The 23,191-nt window shown below is 44.3% G+C and overlaps 1 protein-coding gene across 2 annotated transcripts; it reads right to left on the bottom strand.

Annotated features, from left to right (window-relative positions):
• Positions 1–17,278: 17,278 nt before the first annotated feature.
• On the bottom strand, positions 17,279–20,064 carry LOC120045410 (gastrula zinc finger protein XlCGF57.1-like). Of its 2 annotated transcripts, none has more exons than XM_038990288.1 (3): positions 19,866–20,064; positions 19,197–19,368; positions 17,279–19,021 (listed from the first exon to the last, which is right to left on the bottom strand). In XM_038990288.1, exons 1-3 carry the CDS (start codon positions 20,034–20,036, stop codon positions 17,595–17,597), a joined length of 1,770 nt encoding a protein of 589 aa, XP_038846216.1. In that variant the 5' UTR covers positions 20,037–20,064; the 3' UTR covers positions 17,279–17,594. The 2 variants fall into 2 exon arrangements, with proteins under 2 accessions (XP_038846216.1, XP_038846217.1); XM_038990289.1 differs by having other exon boundaries at positions 17,279–18,991.
• Between the last annotated feature and the right edge of the window lie 3,127 nt (positions 20,065–23,191).

Below are 23,191 nucleotides of genomic sequence, written 5' to 3'. Positions count from 1 at the left end.
TGCCGCACCTACACTCTAACCACTAGGCTACCTGCCGTCCCTACACTCTAACCACTAGGCTGCCTGCCGTTCCTACACTCTAACCGCTAGGCTACCTGCCACCTCTGCACTCTAACCGCTAGGCTACCTGCCGTCCCAACACTCTAACCACTAGGCTGCCTGTGGCCCCTACACTCTAACCACTAGGCTACCTGCCGCCCCAACACTCTAACCACTAGGCTACCTGCCGTCCCTACACTCTAACCACTAGGCTACCTGCCGCCCCTACACTCTAACCACTAGCCTACCTGCCGTCCCTACACTCTAACCACTAGGCTACCTGCCGTCCCTACACTCTAACCACTAGGCTACCTGCCGCACCTACACTCTAACCACTAGGCTACCTGCCGTCCCTACCCTCTAACCACTAGGCTACCTGCCGTCCCTACCCTCTAACCACTAGGCTACCTGCCGTCCCTACACTCTAACCACTAGGCTGCCTGCCGTCTCTACACTCTAACCACTAGGCTACCTGCCGCCCCTACACTCTAACCACTAGGCTACCTGCCGCCCCTACACTCTAACCACTAGCCTACCTGCCGTCCCTACACTCTAACCACTAGGCTACCTGCCGTCCCTACACTCTAACCACTAGGCTACCTGCCGCCCCTACATTCTAACCACTAGCCTACCTGCCGTCCCTACACTCTAACCACTAGGCTACCTGCCGTCCCTACCCTCTAACCACTAGGCTACCTGCCGTCCCTACCCTCTAACCACTAGGCTACCTGCCGCACCTACCCTCTAACCACTAGGCTACCTGCCGTCCCTACCCTCTAACCACTAGGCTACCTGCCGCACCTACCCTCTAACCACTAGGCTACCTGCCGTCCCTACCCTCTAACCACTAGGCTACCTGCCGTCCCTACACTCTAACCACTAGGCTACCTGCCGTCCCTACACTCTAACCACTAGGCTACCTGCCGTCCCTACACTCTAACCACTAGGCTACCTGCCGTCCCTACCCTCTAACCACTAGGCTACCTGCCGCACCTACACTCTAACCACTAGGCTACCTGCCGTCCCTACCCTCTAACCACTAGGCTACCTGCCGTCCCTACACTCTAACCACTAGGCTACCTGCCGTCCCTACCCTCTAACCACTAGGCTACCTGCCGCACCTACCCTCTAACCACTAGGCTACCTGCCGTCCCTACCCTCTAACCACTAGGCTACCTGCCGTCCCTACACTCTAACCACTAGGCTACCTGCCGTCCCTACCCTCTAACCACTAGGCTACCTGCCGCACCTACCCTCTAACCACTAGGCTACCTGCCGTCCCTACCCTCTAACCACTAGGCTACCTGCCGTCCCTACACTCTAACCACTAGGCTACCTGCCGTCCCTACACTCTAACCACTAGGCTACCTGCCGTCCCTACCCTCTAACCACTAGGCTACCTGCCGCACCTACCCTCTAACCACTAGGCTACCTGCCGTCCCTACACTCTAACCACTAGGCTACCTGCCGCCCCTACACTCTAACCACTAGGCTACCTGCCGCCCCTACACTCTAACCACTAGGCTACCTGCCGTCCCTACCCTCTAACCACTAGGCTACCTGCCGCCCCTACCCTCTAACCACTAGGCTACCTGCCGTCCCTACACTCTAACCACTAGGCTACCTGCCGCCCCTACACTCTAACCACTAGGCTACCTGCCGTCCCTACCCTCTAACCACTAGGCTACCTGCCGTCCCTACCCTCTAACCACTAGGCTACCTGCCGCCCCTACACTCTAACCACTAGGCTACCTGCGGCCCCTACCCTCTAACCACTAGGCTACCTGCCGTCCCTACCCTCTAACCACTAGGCTACCTGCCGTCCCTACACTCTAACCACTAGGCTACCTGCCGTCCCTACCCTCTAACCACTAGGCTACCTGCTCCCATGACGACAACAAGGTCGTGGGTTTTTATTGGAAGAACAGAAATCACAGTGCAGAGTGATAAATCAAAAGCTTATTGTGATTATAACAAAACATGTTGATATGAAGCCATATGTGGGTTCTTTAATATCCTGTTTGAGCAGGTCTCTGTAACAGTGCTGATGCTACAGGAGGTTAGGGAGCTACGTACGGGCCATTACGTTTTATTGTTGTAAAATAAAGGCGGCTGGACTGAAGGTATGTTTAAGAGCTCATTGGAGAGTCGTTAGGGTTGTCACACACACAGACACACACTTTATGTTACACATGGTTTATCCCAGTCATCAGCCCACAGCAGATGTGACTTAAGTCATTAGGTTGTACGTTGTCTTGGACTGTAAAAGTGCAGAACAAATAACCGATGGAGTGACAGAAATCCTATTTCCTGTCTTACTAAAAGGCTTTATTGAAAAGTCTACCCTCGTCCCGGCGCACTGACACTTTAATTTCCAGAGAGAGACACGTAGGACAGAGACTTTTTCCTGATATTTACTGTAGGGAATAAAACGTGTTTTTCTAACCTTACACTTTACTGTACCTTTTTTTTTGTTCCACCTTTTTGTTCTTCCTTTAATATGTTGATATTTCTGTGAATAACAGGTACAATCATCTCTGGCTATGGACATTTGGAGAAGAGAGAGACACTGATGTTGACTGTTCTGACCATGTATGATGATGATGTCACACACAGATGCAAGCTGTCATCTATCTAGCCAATAAAAGCGCTTAGCAACACTCAACTGACCCTGAAATAAGACCGTAATCACCAGTACGATATTTCAATACCACCATCATATCCCCTCATCACTGCAACTTTTCATTTGATCAACACAACATCGCTGAATCCAAAAAGAAGTGAAGACAGGTTATACATTTAGATTCAAGTTACAGATCAAATTGATTCAGAGATATTTTATGCTCAGTTTCCTTGTTGATGTGATGTTTTGACCTGCCTCCACGGATGAGAGACCAAGGTCAGAGCAGAGTAGAGAGCAGAGAGGAGAGGAGAGTGCTGTAGAGCGGAGAGGAACGGAGTGGAGAGGAGAGCCGAAAGCAGAGCAGAGCCAAAAGCAGAGCAGAGGAGAGGAGAGGGGGGAGGGGCGGGGCGAGGAGGTCAGCATCCAGGTTATGTGTCTTTTGTCTGCAGCCATTATGTGGAGCAGATTGTTCCGTGACGAAGGGGTCGTCTATAAAAGAATGACCCTGAGGTCAGGGCTGGAGTATGACACAGTGATTTATGATCCTACAGACAGAGGATGGAGACATTATGGAACGCAGACATGGAGCCATCAGTAGTTCTGAGTTCCAAGTTCCAGTCACTGTATTTATCTCACTCTCTGAGAGCCACACTGAGACTCTGAGGTTATTCTAATGGGATTAGAGATTAACTAGGTGGGTCGTTCCACCATTTTGGTGCCTTTTGAGAAGTGAATACAGATTTTTTTTTAAAGAAAATTGATTTTAACTTTCTGTCAAAAAGAGCACATGTTCAACATCATAAAAAAACATGTTTTCCCATCTCAAGAGGTTAAATAAAAATAGAAAATACGTGTCTGTTAAAGTAATAGGGTTGACCACAACAGGGTTGATGATTTCATGTTAAATCAGCCATAAATCGCCTGTCCTGGCCGTTCTGACACAACAAGCAAGACAAAAAAAAACATTTCCACCCTTGCAAAACTAGAATAGTCAAAGTAAGCAAAATGATGTTGAAAATACGTCTAAAATACGTATTTTCCAGATGTTGAAGTTAGGTTCATTTTCCAAACGTTGAAAATACATCTTTATCCTGACGTTGAAAATACATATTTTCGGACATTGAAATCAGGTTCATTTTCTGTTCTGAATGAAAGGTGAAAATATGTAATTTATAGACGTCTATGATTGGTTCAGATTTGGTCCGGACCGGACCTGCCTGCAATGGGATGTTATGAATGCCCATACATGTGGTGTGGCCCACCATTTGTAAAAACAGGCATTTGCATTTGCTTTATTAGTCCTGATTCCTGTGACAAATCAATTTGTCTATTTAAGCTCTGAATATCAGCTACCCAACTCTATCAGGAGTTATTCTGTGCCTATTTGCACTGAGAATCAATGTGTTTACACAGCCGGAAATGCAGAAGTCTTTTCTTTTTCGCAATGATCAGCTCTTCAAACATTTACAGATACAAACTTGAAACCACTGATCATGATTCATTTAACCCACAGGAGTACACTCCTGGAAAGCAGTTTGTACGTAGCCTGATTGTCCATCCATATTGTCCATTTCACTTTGACCTGTCCTGTTTTTAGGATAATGTGTTTGTTAACATGTCAGTACATTTTTTATTTGATTGGGCACCATTTAGGTTAACCTATTTGATCGCAGAAACTTGCATGATGTAAAAAGTGACTGTCTCATTATATTGTCATCCATTTTATCTCCAGGATCAGCTAGAGAAAATACAACAGACTCTTTCTGCTACAGGATTTACGCTCAATGATATTTTTTTGACAGAACGTTGGTTGAGCGCCACAGCGATGGGTCTCTCCAACAGCACCAAGCAAGACGCGGGTTGGAATGGACAAGCGAAATATTTTGATGCCCTTCCTTTGACAAAGTGGGCACTGCTTATCACAGGGCAGCATCAGCATTCAGACTGGTAACTCATTATCTATAATAATACGGACCTGGAGTTCATCAGACTGGTAACTAATTATCTATAATAACAAGGACCTGGAGTTCATCAGACTGGTAACTAATTATCTATAATAATACAGACCTGGATTTCATCAGACTAGTAACTAATTATCTATAATAATATGGACCTGGAGTTCATCAGACTGGTAACTAATTATCTATAATAATATGGACCTGGAGTTCATCAGACTGGTAACTAATTATCTATAATAATATGGACCTGGAGTTCATCAGACTGGTAACTATTTATCTATAATAATATGGACCTGGAGTTCATCAGACTGGTAACTAATTATCTATAATAATACAGACCTGGAGTTCATCAGACTGGTAACTCATTATCTATAATAATACGGACCTGGAGTTCATCAGACTGGTAACTCATTATCTATAATAATACAGACCTGGATTTCATCAGACTAGTAACTAATTATCTATAATAATATGGACCTGGAGTTCATCAGACTGGTAACTAATTATCTATAATAATACGGACCTGGAGTTCATCAGACTGGTAACTAATTATCTATAATAATACGGACCTGGAGTTCATCAGACTGGTAACTCATTATCTATAATAATACGGACCTGGAGTTCATCAGACTGGTAACTCATTATCTATAATAATACAGACCTGGATTTCATCAGACTAGTAACTAATTATCTATAATAATATGGACCTGGAGTTCATCAGACTGGTAACTAATTATCTATAATAATACGGACCTGGAGTTCATCAGACTGGTAACTAATTATCTATAATAATACGGACCTGGAGTTCATCAGACTGGATAACTAATTATCTATAATAATATGGACCTGGAGTTCATCAGACTGGTAACTAATTATCTATAATAATACGGACCTGGAGTTCATCAGAGTGGATAACTAATTATCTATAATAATATGGACCTGGAGTTCATCAGACTGGTAACTAATTATCTATAATAATATGGACCTGGAGTTCATCAGACTGGTAACTAATTATCTATAATAATATGGACCTGGAGTTCATCAGACTGGTAACTATTTATCTATAATAATATGGACCTGGAGTTCATCAGACTGGTAACTAATTATCTATAATAATATGGACCTGGAGTTCATCAGACTGGTAACTAATTATCTATAATAATACAGACCTGGAGTTCATCAGACTGGTAACTAATTATCTATAATAATATGGACCTGGAGTTCATCAGACTGGTAACTAATTATCTATAATAATACAGACCTGGAGTTCATCAGACTGGTAACTAATTATCTATAATAATATGGACCTGGAGTTCATCAGACTGGTAACTAATTTTCTATAATAATATGGACCTGGAGTTCATCAGACTGGTAACTAATTATCTATAATAATATGGACCTGGAGTTCATCAGACTGGTAACTAATTATCTATAATAATATGGACCTGGAGTTCATCAGACTGGTAACTAATTATCTATAATAATATGGACCTGGAGTTCATCAGACTGGTAACTAATTCTCTATAATAATATGGACCTGGAGTTCATCAGACTGGTAACTAATTATCTATAATAATATGGACCTGGAGTTCTTCAGACTGGATAACTGGAGGCTGTTCCAACCAGAGAGACATCCTGGAGCAGCCAGCGGGGAGGCTGTTCCCTGGAGCAGCCAGCGGGGAGGCTGTTGTAACCAGAGAGACACCCTGGAGCAGCCAGCGGGGAGGCTGTTCCCTGGAGCAGCCAGCGGGGAGGCTGTTCTAACCAGAGACACAACCTGGAGTAGCCAGCGGGAGGCTGTTCTAACCAGAGACACACCCTGAAGTAGCCAGCGGGGAGGCTGTTCTAACTAGAGACACACCCTGGAGCAGCCAGCGGGGAGGCTGTTCTAACCAGAGACACACCCTGGAGCAGCCAGCGGGGAGGCTGTTCTAACCAGAGAGACACCCTGGAGCAGCCAGCGGGGAGGCTGTTCTAACCAGAGAGACACCCTGGAGCAATCAGCGGGGATGCTGTTCTAACCAGAGAGACACACCCTGGAGCAGCCAGCGGGGAGGCTGTTCTAACCAGAGACACACCCTGGAGTAACCAGCGGGGAAGCTGTTCTAACCAGAGACACACCCTGGAGCAGCCAGCGGGGAGGCTGTTCTAACCAGAGACACACCCTGGACCAGCCAGCGGGGAGGCTGTTCTAACCAGAGAGACACCCTGGAGCAGCCAGTGGGGAGGCTGTTCCAACCAGAGAGACACACCCTGGAGCAGCCAGTGGGGAGGCTGTTCCCTGGAGTAGCCAGCGGGGAGGCTGTTCTAACCAGAGACACCCTGGAGCAGCCAGCGGGGAGGCTGTTCCCTGGAGCAGCCAGCGGGGAGGCTGTTCTAACCAGAGACACACCCTGGAGTAGCCAGCGGGGAGGCTGTTCTAACCAGAGACACACCCTGGAGCAGCCAGCGGGGAGGCTGTTCCCTGGAGCAGCCAGCGGGGAGGCTTTTCTAACCAGAGACACACCCTGGAGTAGCCAGCGGGATGCTGTTCTAACCAGAGACACACCCTGGAGCAGCCAGCGGGGAGGCTGTTCTAACCAGAGACACTCCCTGGAGCAGCCAGCGGGGAGGCTGTTCTAACCAGAGACACACCCTGGAGCAGCCAGCGGGGAGGCTACACCTAACCTGAATTAGTTTCAGAGATTCACAGAGGGTTCAGAGTAGAGTTTGCCAAACACAGTGTGTGCGTGTGTGTGGTGTGGTGTGTGTGTGTGTGTGTGTGTGTGTGTGTGTGTGTGTGTGTGTGTGTGTGTGTGTGTGTGTGTGTGTGTGTGTGTGTGTGTGTGTGTGTGTGTGTGTGTGTGTGTGTGCGTGTGTGTGTGTGTGTGTGTGCACCAGATGAATCTGGTGTGAAGTGGAGAGGTAAGAGATGCAAACCAGATAAAACCAGACACTTAAGGAAAGGATAAGCTCTTCTTATGCCACCGTGGGGGGAAGGGTGTGTGTGCTTTTAGCCATAAACGTGTCCATGGTTACCCTGTAGATCCTGTCATCTGTCAGCCACATCTTGTGTGTTTATGGGTGGGTTTTATAATGAGGGAGGTGTATTCCTCTCCAAACCAATCATATCCGCTGTAGTGGTCTCATTGTGTTGTAGGAAAATACAGGTCACGGTCCAACAATCAATTGGGATGTTTTTGTTTGAACAAAGCCAAGGGCCATTCCTAATTTGCTGGCTTATTCAATCATATTCTTAGTGAATCAAAGTCGTTCGTTACTATGGGCCGAACCGTAACTTGAGTTTGCATTCAGCCCTAATAGTATGTGGACACCAATTCAAATGAGTGGATTCGGGCATTTCAGCCACACCCGTTTGACAGGTGTATAAAATCGAGCACACAGCCATGCAATCTCCATAGACAAACATTGGCAGTAGAATGGCCCGTACTGAAAAGCTCAGTAACTTTCAAAGTGGCACCGCCATAGAATACCACCTTTCCAACAAGTCAGTTCGTCAAATTTCTGACCTGCTAGAGTGGCCCCGGTCAACTCTTAAGTGTCTAGGAGCAACAACGGCTCGGCCGCGAAGTGGTAGGCCACACAAGCTCACAGAACAGGGCCGCTGAGAGCTAAAGGGCGTAGCGCGTAAAAATCGTCTGTCCTCGATTGCAACACTCACGGGTTCCACTACCGTGCACAAGAACTGTCCGTCGGGAGTTTCATGAAATGGGTTTCCATGACCGAGCAGCCTCACACAAGCCTAAGATCACCATGAGCAATGCCAAGCGTCGGCTGGAGGGGTGGAGGAGGAATAATCGTCTGGAGCTGTTTTTCATGGTTCGGGCTAGGCCCCTTAGTTCCAGTGAAGGGAAATCTTAACGCTACAGCATACAATGGTATTCTAGATGATTCTGTGCTTCCAATTTATTGGCAACAGTTTGGAGAAGGCCCTTTCCTGTTCCAGCATGACAATGCCCCTGTGCACAAAGCGAGGTCCATAAAGAAATGGTTTGTTGAAATCGGTGTGGAATAGCTTGACTGGCCTAAACAGAGCCCTGACCTCAACCCCATCGAACACCTTTGGAATGAATTGGAACGCCGACTGCGAGTCAGGCCTAATCGCCCAATGTCAGTGCCAGACCTCACTAATGCTCTTGTGGATGAACGGAAGCAGGTCCCTGCAGCAATGTTCCAACATCTAGTGGAAAGCCTTCCAAGAAGAGTGGAGGCTGTTATAGCAGAAAAGGGGGGACCAACTCCATTTTAATGCCCATGATTTTGGAATGAGATGTTCGACTAGCATGTGTCCACATACTTTTGGCCATGTAGTGTAGAACTAGTGTAGTTCCTCACATCCTTTCCTTATATCCTTCCTTCCTTCCATCCCTCCTTCCTCACATCTTTCCTTCTTTCCTTAAATCCCTCCTTCCTCACATCCTTCCTTATATCCTTCCTTACCTACATCCTTGCTCAGTATATACCTTTCTCCCTGACCTCATAAAGTCATTGTCTCTTCCAGTAGATGGCCATCCTTCCTATCAGCCCAGTGGATCCATGTCTCTCCATGTCATCTCCTTCAGCTCTCAGAGACAGACTGGAGGCTAATTGGCTAGGCTGACCCTAATCGGCCATAAGGCCCTTTGCCAGGTTATCATGGAGTCTCCAGGCTGCAGTAAGGCAGAGCTCTACTAATCACCTTATCTGATCTGCACTTCTGTGAAGAGATCCAGAGACCCAGAGAATCTAGAGTCCAACCTCTTTAGGTTAGTGATAGTGGATGGATTAGACTAGTTTGACCAACACATGAGAGCAGTATCGGTCAGGACTAGCACTTTTCTTTAGGTTCACGAATAGAATAGAATAATTTTCAATTCAACATACACATTACCTACCTCACCACATGCACCCACACACAGTGGGACCCCATGCAGCCTCAGTAGAAAGCAGGTTAATGTATGTTCCAAGCTCAGGGCTCAGAGCTCACTAATCTCCATTAAGAGTTAGAGGAGGATTACTACCTGCTGAAATGTCTGCCCTGATTTCCTGGGACTCCTAACACATCTGCTAGCCTTGTTGAATGTTACTCTCCTGGTGAGAGAGAGGATTACAAGGAGCTCAGGGAGGGGGAGAAGAGGTCACGACACGTCTGTTATCCCAGATAAATCTGTTATCTTGCCTGTGTTTGTTCAGGAAACTCTACTGAGGTGGATTAGGTTAGATTAGGGAGTGTGGCGATATGGGTGGTAATCCCTGCGTTTCCTCCTCTGGATTCACCTTTAATATGACCTGGTGTCACGTTATAATGTGTCCCCGGTCCTGGCTAAATACACACACTCTCTCTGACTATCTCTTTTATATATATATATACACACACACACACACACACACACACACACACACACACACACACACACACACACACACACACACACACTCTGGACTCCGACATTGCTCGTCCTAATATAATATGTCTTAATTCCATTCTTTTACTTTTAGAGTTGTGTGTGTATTGTTGTGAATTGTTAGATACTACTGCACTGTTGGAGCTAGGAACACAAGCACTTCACTACACCTGCGATAACATCTGCTATATACAGTACCAGTCAAAAGTTTGGACACACCTTCTCATTCAAGGGTTTTTCTTTATTTTTACTATTTTCTACATTGTATAATTGCCAATGGGCACAGATCTAGGATCATCTTACCCACAGCCAGTGCTAAGTCTGAACAAATGGCCCATTGAGTGTACAGAGTCAGATTAGCAGCCAGGTAGGTAGGTAGGAGTTAGGGACTGGATGTGGTAAAAGCAGGCCCGATTGGTGGTGTGGAGTTTTGTGTTCTTGCCCCATAGCCTGTTAGTGGTTGTCTTTATACAAGTGTTAACAGGTCCTGTGTGTGTGTGTCTCTGCGTGTGTGTCGGCCTCTCTTCACGCAGCCTCTAACAGGTCTTGGATCACTGGTTATGAAAAGAGCACGGGTTAACGGCCATGTTCCCACTGTCGGAAACCCTAGCGTGTGATTGGCCGGTCAGCCCCTGATGATGCTGTGGGCAGGAATGGTTATTCTGAATAGAAGGGACGCTGTGATTGGACTGCAAATCTGTCAGTAGGCGATGCAGCCTTCGTGTTGTACATGTGTTGATACTCAGCAAACACACATCATCAAGACCTCATTTTGTAAGCTGGGTACTAGAGCTCAGTAAAAGGCACATGACAGCCTGCTTGGAGTTTGCCAAAAGGCACCTTAAGCACTCTCAGACAATGAGAAACAAGATACTCTGGTTTGATGAAACCGTCACATCTGGAGGAAACGTGGCACCATCCCTACGGTGAAGCATGGTGGTGGCAGCATCATGCTGTAGGGATGTTTTTCAGCGGCAGAGACTGGGAGAATAGTCAGGATTGAGGGAAAGATGAACGGCGCAAAGTACAGAGAGATCCTTGATGAAAACCTGCTCCAGAGCACTCAGAACCTCAGACTGGGGCGAAGGTTCACCTTACAACAAGACAAGCACACAGCCAAGGCAATGCAGGAGTGGCTTCGGGACAAGTCTCTGAATGTCCTTGAGTGGCCCAGCCAGAGCCCGGACTTGAACCCAATCTAATATCTCTGGAGAGACCTGAAAATAGCTGTTCAGCGACGCTCCCCATCCAACCTTAGAGAGCTTGAGAGGATCTTCAGAGAAGAATGGGAGAAACTCCCCAAATACAGGTGTGCCAAGCTTGTAGCGTCATACCCAAGGAGACTCCAGGCTGTAATCGCTGCCAAAGTTTCTTCAACAAAGTACTGAGTAAAGAGTCTGAATACTTATGTAAATATGATATTTCAGTTTTATATTTTTAATACATTTTCCAAAATGTCTAAAAACCTGTTTTTGCTTTGTCATTATGGGGTATTGTGTGTAGACTGAGGAATTTGTTTTATTTAATACATTTTAGAATAAGGCTGTAACGTAAATGTGGAAAAAGTCAAGGGGTCTGAATACTTTCCGAATGCTCTGTATCCGTTATGAGAGGCCCAGTCAGTCAACTGTCAACTGTACTTTGGGCTGAGTCTCACCACGTCCCGCACTGCTGAATCAAAACACAGCCTTGAAGACTACAACAGAGCAGACCTCAGTAAGTTACTGCAGACCTCAGTAGGTCAGTAGATTACTGACAACAAAAGGACTTTAGTTTTTTGTAGCTATTGCAGATTTGACATGGTGATGTCTGTATTTGATCATATTTGTTCCTATTAAGGATGACCTTCTAGTTCGACAAATCAGATCGTACAACTCATTATGCAGCCAGACAGGCTGTAAGGCTTTCTATTCCCCAGGCTGCCCAGCTCAGTGGCCCTTCTATTCAATAATATAAATGCAATGTGCCACAATTTAAAAGATTTTTACTGAGTTGCAGTTCATATAAGGAAATCAGTCAATTGAAATAAATGAATTAGGCCCTAATCTCTGTCCCTAATCACATGACTGGGAATACAGCACAGGAGGTTGGTGCCATCTTAATTGGGGAGGACGGGCTTGTGGTAATGGCTAGAGAGGAATGATATCAAATATATCAAATACATGGTTTACATTTGCTCCGTGTCAGCCATTATTATGAGCCGTCCTCACCTCAGCAGCCTCTACTGGAATACAGATACTGTATCTTAAAAAAAGGGTAGGGGCGTAAATCAGAAAACCAGTCAGTATCTGGTGTGACCATTAGCATCATGCAGCGCAACACATCTCCTTCGCATTGAGCTAATCAGGCTGTTTATTGTGGCCTGTGGAATGTTGTCCTACCTCCTCTTCAATGGCTGTTCAAAGTTTCTGGATATTGGCGGGACCTGGAACACGCTGTGGTAGACGTCGATCCAGAGCATCCCAAACATGTTAAAATGGGTGAGATGTCTGGTGAGTATGGAGGCCATGGAAGAACTGGGACATTTTCAGCTTCCACAAATTGTGTACAGATCATTGCAACATAAAATGCAATTGTGTGTTGTCCGTAGCTTATGCCTGCCCATACCATAACCCCACCGCCACCATGCGGTGCTCTGTTCACAACGTTGACATCAGCAATCCACTCGCCCACACGGTACAGTTGAAACCGGGATTCATCCATGAAGAGCACACTTCTCCAGCGTGTCAGTGACCATCGAATGTGAGCATTTTCCCACTGAAGTCGGTCATGATGCCGAACTACAGTCAGGTCAAGACCCTGGTGAGGACGACGAGCACGCAGATGAGCTTCCCTGAGACGGTTTCTGACAGTTGTGCAGAAATTCTCCAGTTTGTGCAGAAATTCTCCAGTTTGTGCAAACCCACATTTTCATCAGCTGTCCGGGTGGCTGGTCTCAGACGATCCCGCAGGTGAAGAACCAGGATGTGGAGGTCATGGGATGGCGAGTTTACACGTGGTCTGCAGATGTGAGGCCAGCTGGCCAAATTCTCTAAAATGACATTTGGAGGCGGCTTCTGGTAGAGAAATTAACAGTCAATTCTCTGGTAACATCTCTGGTGGACATTCTTGCAGTCAGCATTCAGTCAGTTGCACACTCCCTCAAAACTTGAGATATCTGTGACATTGTGTTGTGTGTCAAAACTGCACATTTTAGAGTGGCCTTTTATTGTCCCCAGCACAAAGTGCACCTGTGTAATCATCTGTTTAATCAGCTTCTTGATATGACACACCTGTCAGGTGGATGGATTATCTTGGCAAAGGAGAAATGCTCACCAACAGGGATGTAAACAAATTTGTGCACAAAATTTGAGAGAAATAAGCTTTTTGTGCACATGGAACATTTTTGGAATCTTTTATTTCAGCTCATGAAACATGGGACCAACACTTTACATATTGCATTTAGATTTTTGTTCAGTATAATATATTGCCAGAGATCTTATAGAATCCCATTGTACTCATAACACGCTGAGAGAGATAATACAGTGTGACTTGGAGGATAAATGAATACAGTCATTGGTTTATGCATTATTTATACAGAATACTTTTATCTATGATGCAGAAAAATGCATCCATGCTTTTGTTACTTCTAGGTTAGACTACTGCAATGCTCTACTTTCCGGCTACCCGGATAAAGCACTAAATAAACTTCAGTTAGTGCTAAATACGGCTGCTAGAATCCTGACTAGAACCCAAAATTTTGATCATATTACTCCAGTGCTAGCCTCCCTACACTGGCTTCCTGTTAAGGCAAGGGCTGATTTCAAGGTTTTACTGCTAACCTACAAAGCATTACATGGGCTTGCTCCTACCTATCTTTCCGATTTGGTCCTTCCGTACATACCTACACGTACACTACGGTCACAAGACGCAAGCCTCCTAATTGTCCCTAGAATTTCTAAGCAAACAGCTGGAGGCAGGGCTTTCTCCTATAGAGCTCCATTTTTATGGAATGGTCTGCCTACCCATGTGAGAGACGCAGACTCGGTCTCAACCTTTATGTCTCCATTGAAGACTCATCTCTTCAGTAGGTCATATGATTGAGTGTAGTCTGGCCCAGGAGTGTGAAGGTGAACTGAAAGGTTCTGGAGCAACGAACCGCCCTTGCTGTCTCTGCCTGGCCGGTTCCCCTCTCTCCACTGGGATTCTCTGCCTCTAACCCTATTACAGGGGCTGAGTCACTGGCTTACTGGTGCTCTTTCATGCCTTCCCTAGGAGGGGTGCGTCACTTGAGTGGGTTGAGTCACTGACGTGATCTTCCTGTCTGGGTTGGCGCCCCCCCTTGGGTTGTGCCGTGGCGGAGATCTTTGTGGGCTATACTCGGCCTTGTCTCAGGATGGTAAGCTGGTGGTTGAAAATATCCCTCTAGTGGTGCGGGGGCTGTGCTTTGGCAAAGTGGGTGGGGTTATATCCTGCTTGTTTGGCCTGGTCCGGGGGTATCATCGGATGGGGCCACAGTGTCTCCTGACCCCTCCTGTCTCAGCCTCCAGTATTTATGCTGCACTAGTTTTTATGTCTTCGGTGGAGCAATTGGTATCACTGAAAAATGCAGCCTCTGTGTGTTCCGTTCATAGAAACGGTGTCACGGAGAGTCTGAGAAAGTAGTTCGTTTTTAATAATTTCCCTCTGTGCAGCTACATATAGCCGGTCCCATAGAAGGAGGACACAATAGGAAGATATGAAATTGTATCTAGTGAAATCAAACCCACTACAGCACATGGACTGCGGCAGGTAGACTAGTGGTTAGAGTGTAGGGGCGGCAGGTAGCCTAGTAGTTAGAGTTTTGGGCCAGTAACTGAAAGGTCGCTGGATCGAATCCCAGAGCTGACAAGGTAAAAATCTGTCATTCTGCCCCTGAGCAAGGCAGTTAACCTACTGTTCCCCGGGCGCTGAAGACGTGGATGTCGATTAAGGCAGCCCCCCCTCCCTTACCTCTCTGATTCAGAGAGGTTGGGTTAAATACGGAAGACAAATTTCAGTTTCCCCCTTTCCCTTTACAGGTGGGACCCTATTTCCTGTATAGTGCACCGCTTTTCAACCAGGGTCCATAGTAGAGGTCGACCGATTAATCGGAATGGCCGATTAATTAGGGCAAAGGGCCGATTTCAAGTTTTCATAACAATCGGAAATCTGTATTTTTGGCCGTTTTTTTTTTAACACCTTTATTTAACTAGGCAAGTCAGTTAAGAACACGTTCTTATTTTCAATGACTGCCTAGGAACGGTGGGTTAACTGCCTTGTTCAGGGGCAGAATGACAGATTCTGCTCGGGGATTCAATCTTGCAACCTTACAGTTAACTAGTCCAACGCTCTAACCACCTGCCTCTCATTGCACTCCACGAGGAGCCTGCCTGTTACGCGAATGCAGTAAGAAGCCAAGGTAAGTTGCTAGCTAGCATTAAACTTATCTTATAAAAAACAATCAATCAATCAATCATAATCACTAGTTAACTACACATGGTTGATGATATTACTACTTTATCTAGCGTGTCCTGCGTTGCATATAATCGATGCAGTGCACATTCGCGGAAAAAGGAGTCGTTGCTCCAACGTGTACCTAACCATAAACATCAATGCCTTTCTTAAAATCAATACACAGAAGTATATATTTTTAAACCTGCATATTTAGCTAAAGGAAATCCAGGTTAGCAGGCAATATTAACCAGGTGAAATTGTGTCACTTCTCTTGCGTTCATTGCACGCAGAATCAAGGTATATGCGATAATAATAAACGTTTTTTTCTTCTCTAAATGATAGTTTCCGGATTCGACCATATTAATGACCAAAGGCTCGTATTTCTGTTTGTTATTATGTTATAATTAAGTCTATGATTTGATATTTGATAGAGCAGTCTGACTGAGCGATGGTAGGCAGCAGCATGCTCGTAAGCATTCATTCAAACAGCACTTTCTTGTGTTTTGCCAGCAGCTCTTCACTGTGCTTCAAGCATTGCGCTGTTTATGACTTCAAGCCTATCAACTCCCGAGATTAGGCTGGTGTAACCGATGTGAAATGGCTAGCTAGTTAGCGGGGTGCGCGCTAATAGCGTTTCAAACGTCACTCGCTCTGAGACTTGGAGTAGTTATTCCCCTTGCTCTGCATGGGTAACGCTGCTTCGAGGGTGGCTGTTGTCGATGTGTTCCTCGTTCGAGCCCAGGTAGGAGCGAGGAGAGGGACGGAAGCTATACTGTTACACTGGTAATACTAAAGTGCCTAGTCATAGTCAAAGATATATGGAATACAAATGGTATAGAGAGAAATAGTCCTATAAATACTATATGAACTACAACCTAAAACCTCTTACCTTGGAATATTGAAGTCTCATGTTAAAAGGAACCACCAGCTTTCATATGTTCTCATGTTCTGAGCAAGGAACTTAAACTTTTTTACATGGCACATATTGCACTTTTACTTTCTTCTCCAACACTTTGTTTTTGCATTATTTAAACCAAATTGAACACATTTCATTATTTATTTGAGGCTAAATAGATTTTTATTGATGTATTATATTAGGTTAAAATAAGTGTTCATTCAGTATTGTTGTAATTGTCATTATTACAAATAAATACTTTTTTTTTTTTTTAAATTGGCCGATTAATCGGTATCGTTTTTTTTTGGTCCTCCAGTAATCGGTATCGGTATTGAAAAATCATAATTCGGTCGACCTCTAGAGACAGTAGGAGCGGTAGAGATACTCTCAATGATCGGGCCAACTGACATTTACTCCTGAGGTGCTGACTTGTTGCACACTCGACAACTACTGTGATTATTATTATTTGACCATGCTGGAAATGTATTTACATTTGAACATCTTGGCCATGTTCTGTAATAATCTCCACCCGGCACAGCCAGAAGAGGACTGGCCACCCCTCATAGCCTGGTTCCTCTCTAGGTTTCTTCCTAGGTTTTGGCCTTTCTAGGGAGTTTTTCCAAGCCACCGTGCTTCTACACCTGCATTGCTTGCTGTTTGGGGTTTTAGGCTGGGTTTCTGTACAGCACTTAGAGATATCAGCTGATGCAAGAAGGGCTATATAAACACATTTGATCTAAAGCCTAACCAATGATGCTGGGGTAAAAATCACTAATCCTGTCATCTGATTTCTCTGTTGATTGTCAAAAAAAGTATATTTAAGCAGGAAAACATTGATATCATCTAGGTATCAAAGCAAACAGACATCAGCCTAAGAAAGTTAAATTCATAACAACCTCAGTGAACAAGACACACGCCGACCGGATGACATTGGGAAAGTGAGCTGAAATATTGATTGATAATGAGTACACAACAAAAATAATCAATAAGAGACTCCAACAATATGAAGGTCTCTTATTAGAATCAGCAGGATCAATACATCCACAGTGACCCACGGTGACATTGTGATAAAGAGCAAGCTACTGCACCGTCTGTCTGGTGCTAGGACACAGAATGGAGCACAGTCATAACAACAGGAACGACAAATCATTTTCCTTTCTATTTTCACTTCACATGGAGGAACATGAATGAATGAGTATATTCAAAAATAAAAATGGTTAATTAGCTGTGGCGCGAAAGAACTACAATTTTGCAGAAGCGCTGCACTTGTGGAGCTTCAGATTCTGTCTATTAGCATAGGCCTTCCCACAGACGTCGCACACGAATGCTTTGACACCGGTGTGCACACGCTCGTGATATTTCAGATGGCTTTTCTGGCTGAACCTCTTCCCACATTGATCACACTCAAATGGTTTCTCCCCTGTGTGAATGTGAACGTGAACTTTAAGAAGATGATTGCTAAAGAAACCTTTCCCACAAACGCTACAATGAAATGGTTTCTTCCCTGTGTGAGTGACCATATGATTCTTTAGAGTATAACGACTTGAACAAACATCCCCGCAAATCTCACACTTGAAAGAAGGCTTTTCTTCACCTTCGGTGTGCGTGTTTAGTTTATGCGTCTTCAGGGTTCCGGACTGGGTGAAGCTTTTATCACAAAGGTCACAGCAATACAATTTCTGGCCTGTGTGAGTTCTCTTGTGTCTGCTGAGATTACCGGAAGAATTAAACTTCTTGCCACAAACGTCGCAAGAAAAAGGTCTCTCTTCCTTGTGTGTCCTCATATGTTTATACAGATGGTTCCTTTTGGCGAAACATCTACCACACACACTGCAGATGCAATGTTTTTCAGGCATTTCTCCAGGATGGGTGACCAACATATGCTTTCTGAGAGCAGGTGCATGGCTGAAACGTTGGCTACATACAGTACAACTGTGATCCTTCTCTTTATGAGACATCATATGGGTCTTTAAGGACACAGTGGTTAAGAACATTTTGCTGCATGTTTCACAGCTATATTTCCTCTCCCCTGAATGTGTCTCCTCATGATAAGACAACCCTTCTCTGGTCTTTAAGATCTCTGGGCAGGATGAGCAGATTAATATTTTCCGTCCATTGCACTTGTGCCACTTCAGTCTTTTTTTCCCTAGGAACTTTCTTTCACAAACTGTACATGTGACCGTTTCCTCCGTTAGGTGACCCTTCAAGTGGGACTGCAAAGTACATTTACGGTGAAACACGGCACTGCAGTCGTTACAACTGAAGGTGTTCTCTATGCGTTGTTTAACGGAATGTTCCTCAAGCTGTTTGGCCAGATCAAAACCTTTCCCACATGGAGAACAGCTGTAGGGTTCTGTATGGGACTGAATGTGTCTCGTCAGAAACCCTTTCTTCTTGAAACATTTTCCACAATGGAAACAGGTGAGGGGTCCTTGGTGTGCGGCATCTGCAGAATCCCCACATTGGACATCTTCTCCATCCCTAGCTGGGCCTTGTTTATCTGGGTCTGATGCAGATGGGTCAGCATGCTGACTGGGATCAACCTCAATTAGGCATTCCTCGTCCGATGAAGGTGAGGACAGGGGGGCAAGGTCAAGGTCCTCCTCCGGATTGTCAGACTCAGAAGAAGACACCTCATCTGTAACAGAGAGGGTCATCTTGGTTGTTGCTGTGCACATGCAGAAAAAAAAACTGTAAGATAAACCATCTGATTGTAAAAAAATATATATAATAATAACACTGTCGTGATATTATTGAATTTACACAGGAAATGGAAATGTTCTGTTTGAAATGGGTACTGGGAACAACCAGCAATAAAACAAATCTAAATAAAAGCTACTCACCCTTTACTGCTACTTTTTGTGTTGCTAGTTCCCGACTGAAGCGCCCATCTTCTCCACAGCTCTCACCAGTCTTCTCCACAGCTCTTACCTCCGTTTCGTCCACCATCATCAACAGTGACATTTTCTCCATCAAGCCTTCACTCAACACTTCCATGAATGACGCAAAATGTATCTGAAAGATTGAGAACAACTGACTGAAATACGGATAACGTCACTGACCATTCAACATAACCTCACTGCCTCGTTTCTAGAATATCTGAAAAAAATATCTTCACGTTTGTTAGCTCGCTAACAGTTATGTTTGATCACAGTTACATTTACATTTAAGTCATTTAGCAGACGCTCTTATCCAGAGCGACTTACAAATTGGTGCATTCACCTTATGATATCCAGTGGAACAACCACTTTACAATAGTGCATCTAAATCTTTTAAGGGGGGGGGGAGGGGGTTAGAAGGATTACTTTATCCTATCCTAGGTATTCCTTGAGGACAGGGGGGCGTGGGACAGGGGGGAGTTGAAAGGGGATCATCTTTGGTTTGATAATGTTCTATCGCTGAGACCCCTAGACGGCATAGTTCTTCCTGATGTCGTGACAAATTACAGACGATGTAAGGAATAATAATAATAATAATAATACTGGCGGCAGTAGGGCTAATGATGGACTCACCGTGTTGGTTGTGTTCACACGCTCCATTTCTCTCTTCAGTAAACTATTCTCTTCATTCTCCAAAACAGCAGCACACTCGTCGAGGAGTCTCTCCATCTCCCTAACCGTTGTTTCAACGTATAACCCCATAATGTGGGATAACTCTGTCTGAAACATAGTTTTGCTCGACATGACTGCTAGCCGGCTAGTTAGCTTCCTATTCGCTGTCAAATGTTTCCGGTCCTACTCTGTATTATTGCCCGAAAGGAAACAAGCGGCAAGAAAATGGCTTTGCCGAAATGCCCCACCTTAATAACCCCTTTTAATTTCCTTAATTTTGTGGCTAGTCAAATACTTTCTATGGCACACATCAGAGTCAAATACTTTCTATAGAACAAACTTCACGTCAGGATAGGCAACCGAAATTAATAATTAATGTATGTTTGTTATATTAAACATAGATTCTGGCAGGGGGTAGCTTTTCGGCACAACACCTGTTAAACTAGCATCGATCGTCATGTCACCAGAGTAAGAACCTTGATATGTATTGGAAAGGTGCATGAAGTTCACCGTGCACTTTCACTACTGTGAAGTTAATCATAATTTATATCATCCGTAGCCTAATAAACTGCATGTATTCCCCCGAGTCGTAGTGAGAGGATGAGGTTACTTCCAAATGATGGTTATTATATCGATAGTTGAGCATAAAGGCGTTTCCACCGCCATTTCTCGGATAATTAGTTTTACAGACACAAAAAGATCCCACCATGTCTAAAGAACAAATGATCTGTAAGCATTTGTAAAATTGTACCGAAACTAACATATTACCCCATTAATTTAGAATGTTTGGTTATGGAAATGTTGATTATTCAGTAAATATAATATACATTCATACCATTCTCATTCTCCAAGTGGAAACGTTGTTTTGAGAGCTCACAAACTGGGCGACACCACTTTACTCGTCATTTCTTCATTGTCTTTGTTTGGAGAATGTGTGTCTGGTTTCGCCATTAATCTTGTGTGAACACACGCGAATAGTAACAGTATACCTGGTTTGCGCGACAAGAATAGGTTTTGGGCAAATGTATTTATGTGACGGTTTTGGGATGTTCTAGTAGTTAGTTCACGTTTGAGTAACTCAACGGGAGGCTGTATTTGAGCCTGGTGACACCGCCTGTGGTGTCTAAAACAGATTTGCCCTGAGGAGAGTTTTTTCCTTTGAATGCTGACCCTTTGAAGTCAGAATTTTGTATATACATATATTTGTAAATAGCCTGTCATCTCCATTTTTGAAACATCAGCTCTGTGTAAATAAATACCAAACTCATTGGCACCGCTATCTGCCTGCCTCCTGCTGAATCTTTGTCATTATGACTGCTCGAAGGCCTATATTTTACGTTGATGCAGCAGAGATTTCGCGCCAACCTGTCACTTCAAAAACACTCAATAATAACAGTCTCTGCATTTGAATTTTATGTTTCTATTGGTATAGCGTGATATAAGCAGAATTCAATATAATTCCAATGCAAGAACCCCAAAGTGTCCCATAGTCACTTTATCCTGGCACCGGGTCTGGATGCTTGATTGCCATTTGACAAATAAAAAGACTCGCTTTTATCCATAATAATCTCACCATGTAGACTAGTCTGCCAACACATACTACCCACACTGTATCTACAAGCTTTTGGCTAGAGAGCGAGTGCCAAGACAAGAGTAGGTTATTAAAATGGACCTACATCAATCATTTCAAAGCTCACTACATTAAATTACACATCATTTAAAGGCCATTTCATAGAGTGCTACAAACTGGACTATATTTAGTAACTTAGATTGGGTCTAAATAGGCATTTGGCGTTTGGTAGTATAAATTCAGTTGTCTTGAACTGCCATACAGGTAGTAAGCCTAACAAAGCCGACTGTAGATGAAAGTCAGCGAGTCAAGTCAGGGGAGGTGTGTCTGCAACAGCTGAAAGTCGGACACTGTAGTGGTTTTCAAACAGTAAAGCTCAGATCAACATGGCAGTGTCAACATAGCTGCTATTGTTTTATAAAATAAAATTCTGTATAAATGTCTAAATAAACTTAATCACATTAAAACACTCACAAACTAAAAACATAAGGTGTGTTAGAGCTAGGTCTCAAATATCACTTTCATTTGTTTCTCTGTGTCTTTAGAATCACAGCAAAGGTGGTTCCTGTTTCAGTCAGGTCTTTGGCCACGTTCACATGGGTCAAACAAAAACACCATAATAATTAGTTGACAAATAGTGGCTCCCACAATGCAAGTGATGCTTGGTGAAAAGCAACAGCAGCAACTTGAAGGCAGTTTCATCAAAAAAACGGCATGACCTTTGATCACATGATTTTTGTAAAGTTCATGCAGTGGTCATGTCGGACAATTTTTATACCCATAATGCAACACACTTTGAAAAGCGGTGACCAACGTTGGTCAACGTTTTGACAAAAGTGATCTGTGTTTAAACATGCCCAGACTCTTCCCACACCCCAAACGATTTTTCCTCATCTTTAGAAGCATCTGCATTCGGGAATTGTTGTGTGGTTATCCTTAGATATATGTACACGACTTACCCAGAGGGAACTGTTGATATGTTGTACATGTTTTATTATAAATAACATTTTCTTTGGAAAATGCGCCAAAAATGCCTTTTACGTCTTAGTATTTTACAGATATAAAGATTAAACTAATATTAATCCATAATCCGCTCTGGCCAAATCCGGTCCTGGAATGTCTTAAATTGAACATGATCAGTGTTGATTGAACACTGGAGAACACTGGGAAACTATGGTTTTACTCACTGTATCAGTTCCCTGGTAACATGCTGAGTGATACTATCTTTTCTGATAAATCTGCGAGGAACCATTGTACGAAAGGAAGATCTGTGCACACTGGAGTTGATAAAAGATTAGAATCTTGTTTCTAGATTAAATATATAATCTCTAAAGAAAAACAACAATCATTGCATGTTCTCCTGGAGAGGCATCATCTGATGGAACAGACAACGCAGAAGGTGAGATTGTCAGAAGGCCCATTGAGGGGGAAGAAAAGTACGAAAAGGGACATTGACAATGCTTGTATTTTCCTCATATCTTACAGTCAATAATAAAACCACCCGTGTTGGCAGTATCAGATCTGTCAGCTACTTTAGGTCTAGTAGTAAAGCTTGCCCGCTGGTGTTGTTGGGTAATCATTACCGTGTCCCCTATATAACCTCCGTAACTCAGGATAGAGTCAACACAGAGTCTTAAATATCGATATGCCTCTCTCACAGCCCATTCCTGAGGGGGTGAGTATCGATACAAGGTGTCTGTCTTTCACTAATGGTGTC

Source organism: Salvelinus namaycush, chromosome 4, assembly GCF_016432855.1.
Source record: "Salvelinus namaycush isolate Seneca chromosome 4, SaNama_1.0, whole genome shotgun sequence".
Classification (NCBI taxonomy): Eukaryota; Metazoa; Chordata; class Actinopteri; order Salmoniformes; family Salmonidae; genus Salvelinus; species Salvelinus namaycush.
Note: the sequence above shows the minus strand (reverse complement) of the source record. Positions and strands in the feature narration are given on the sequence as shown.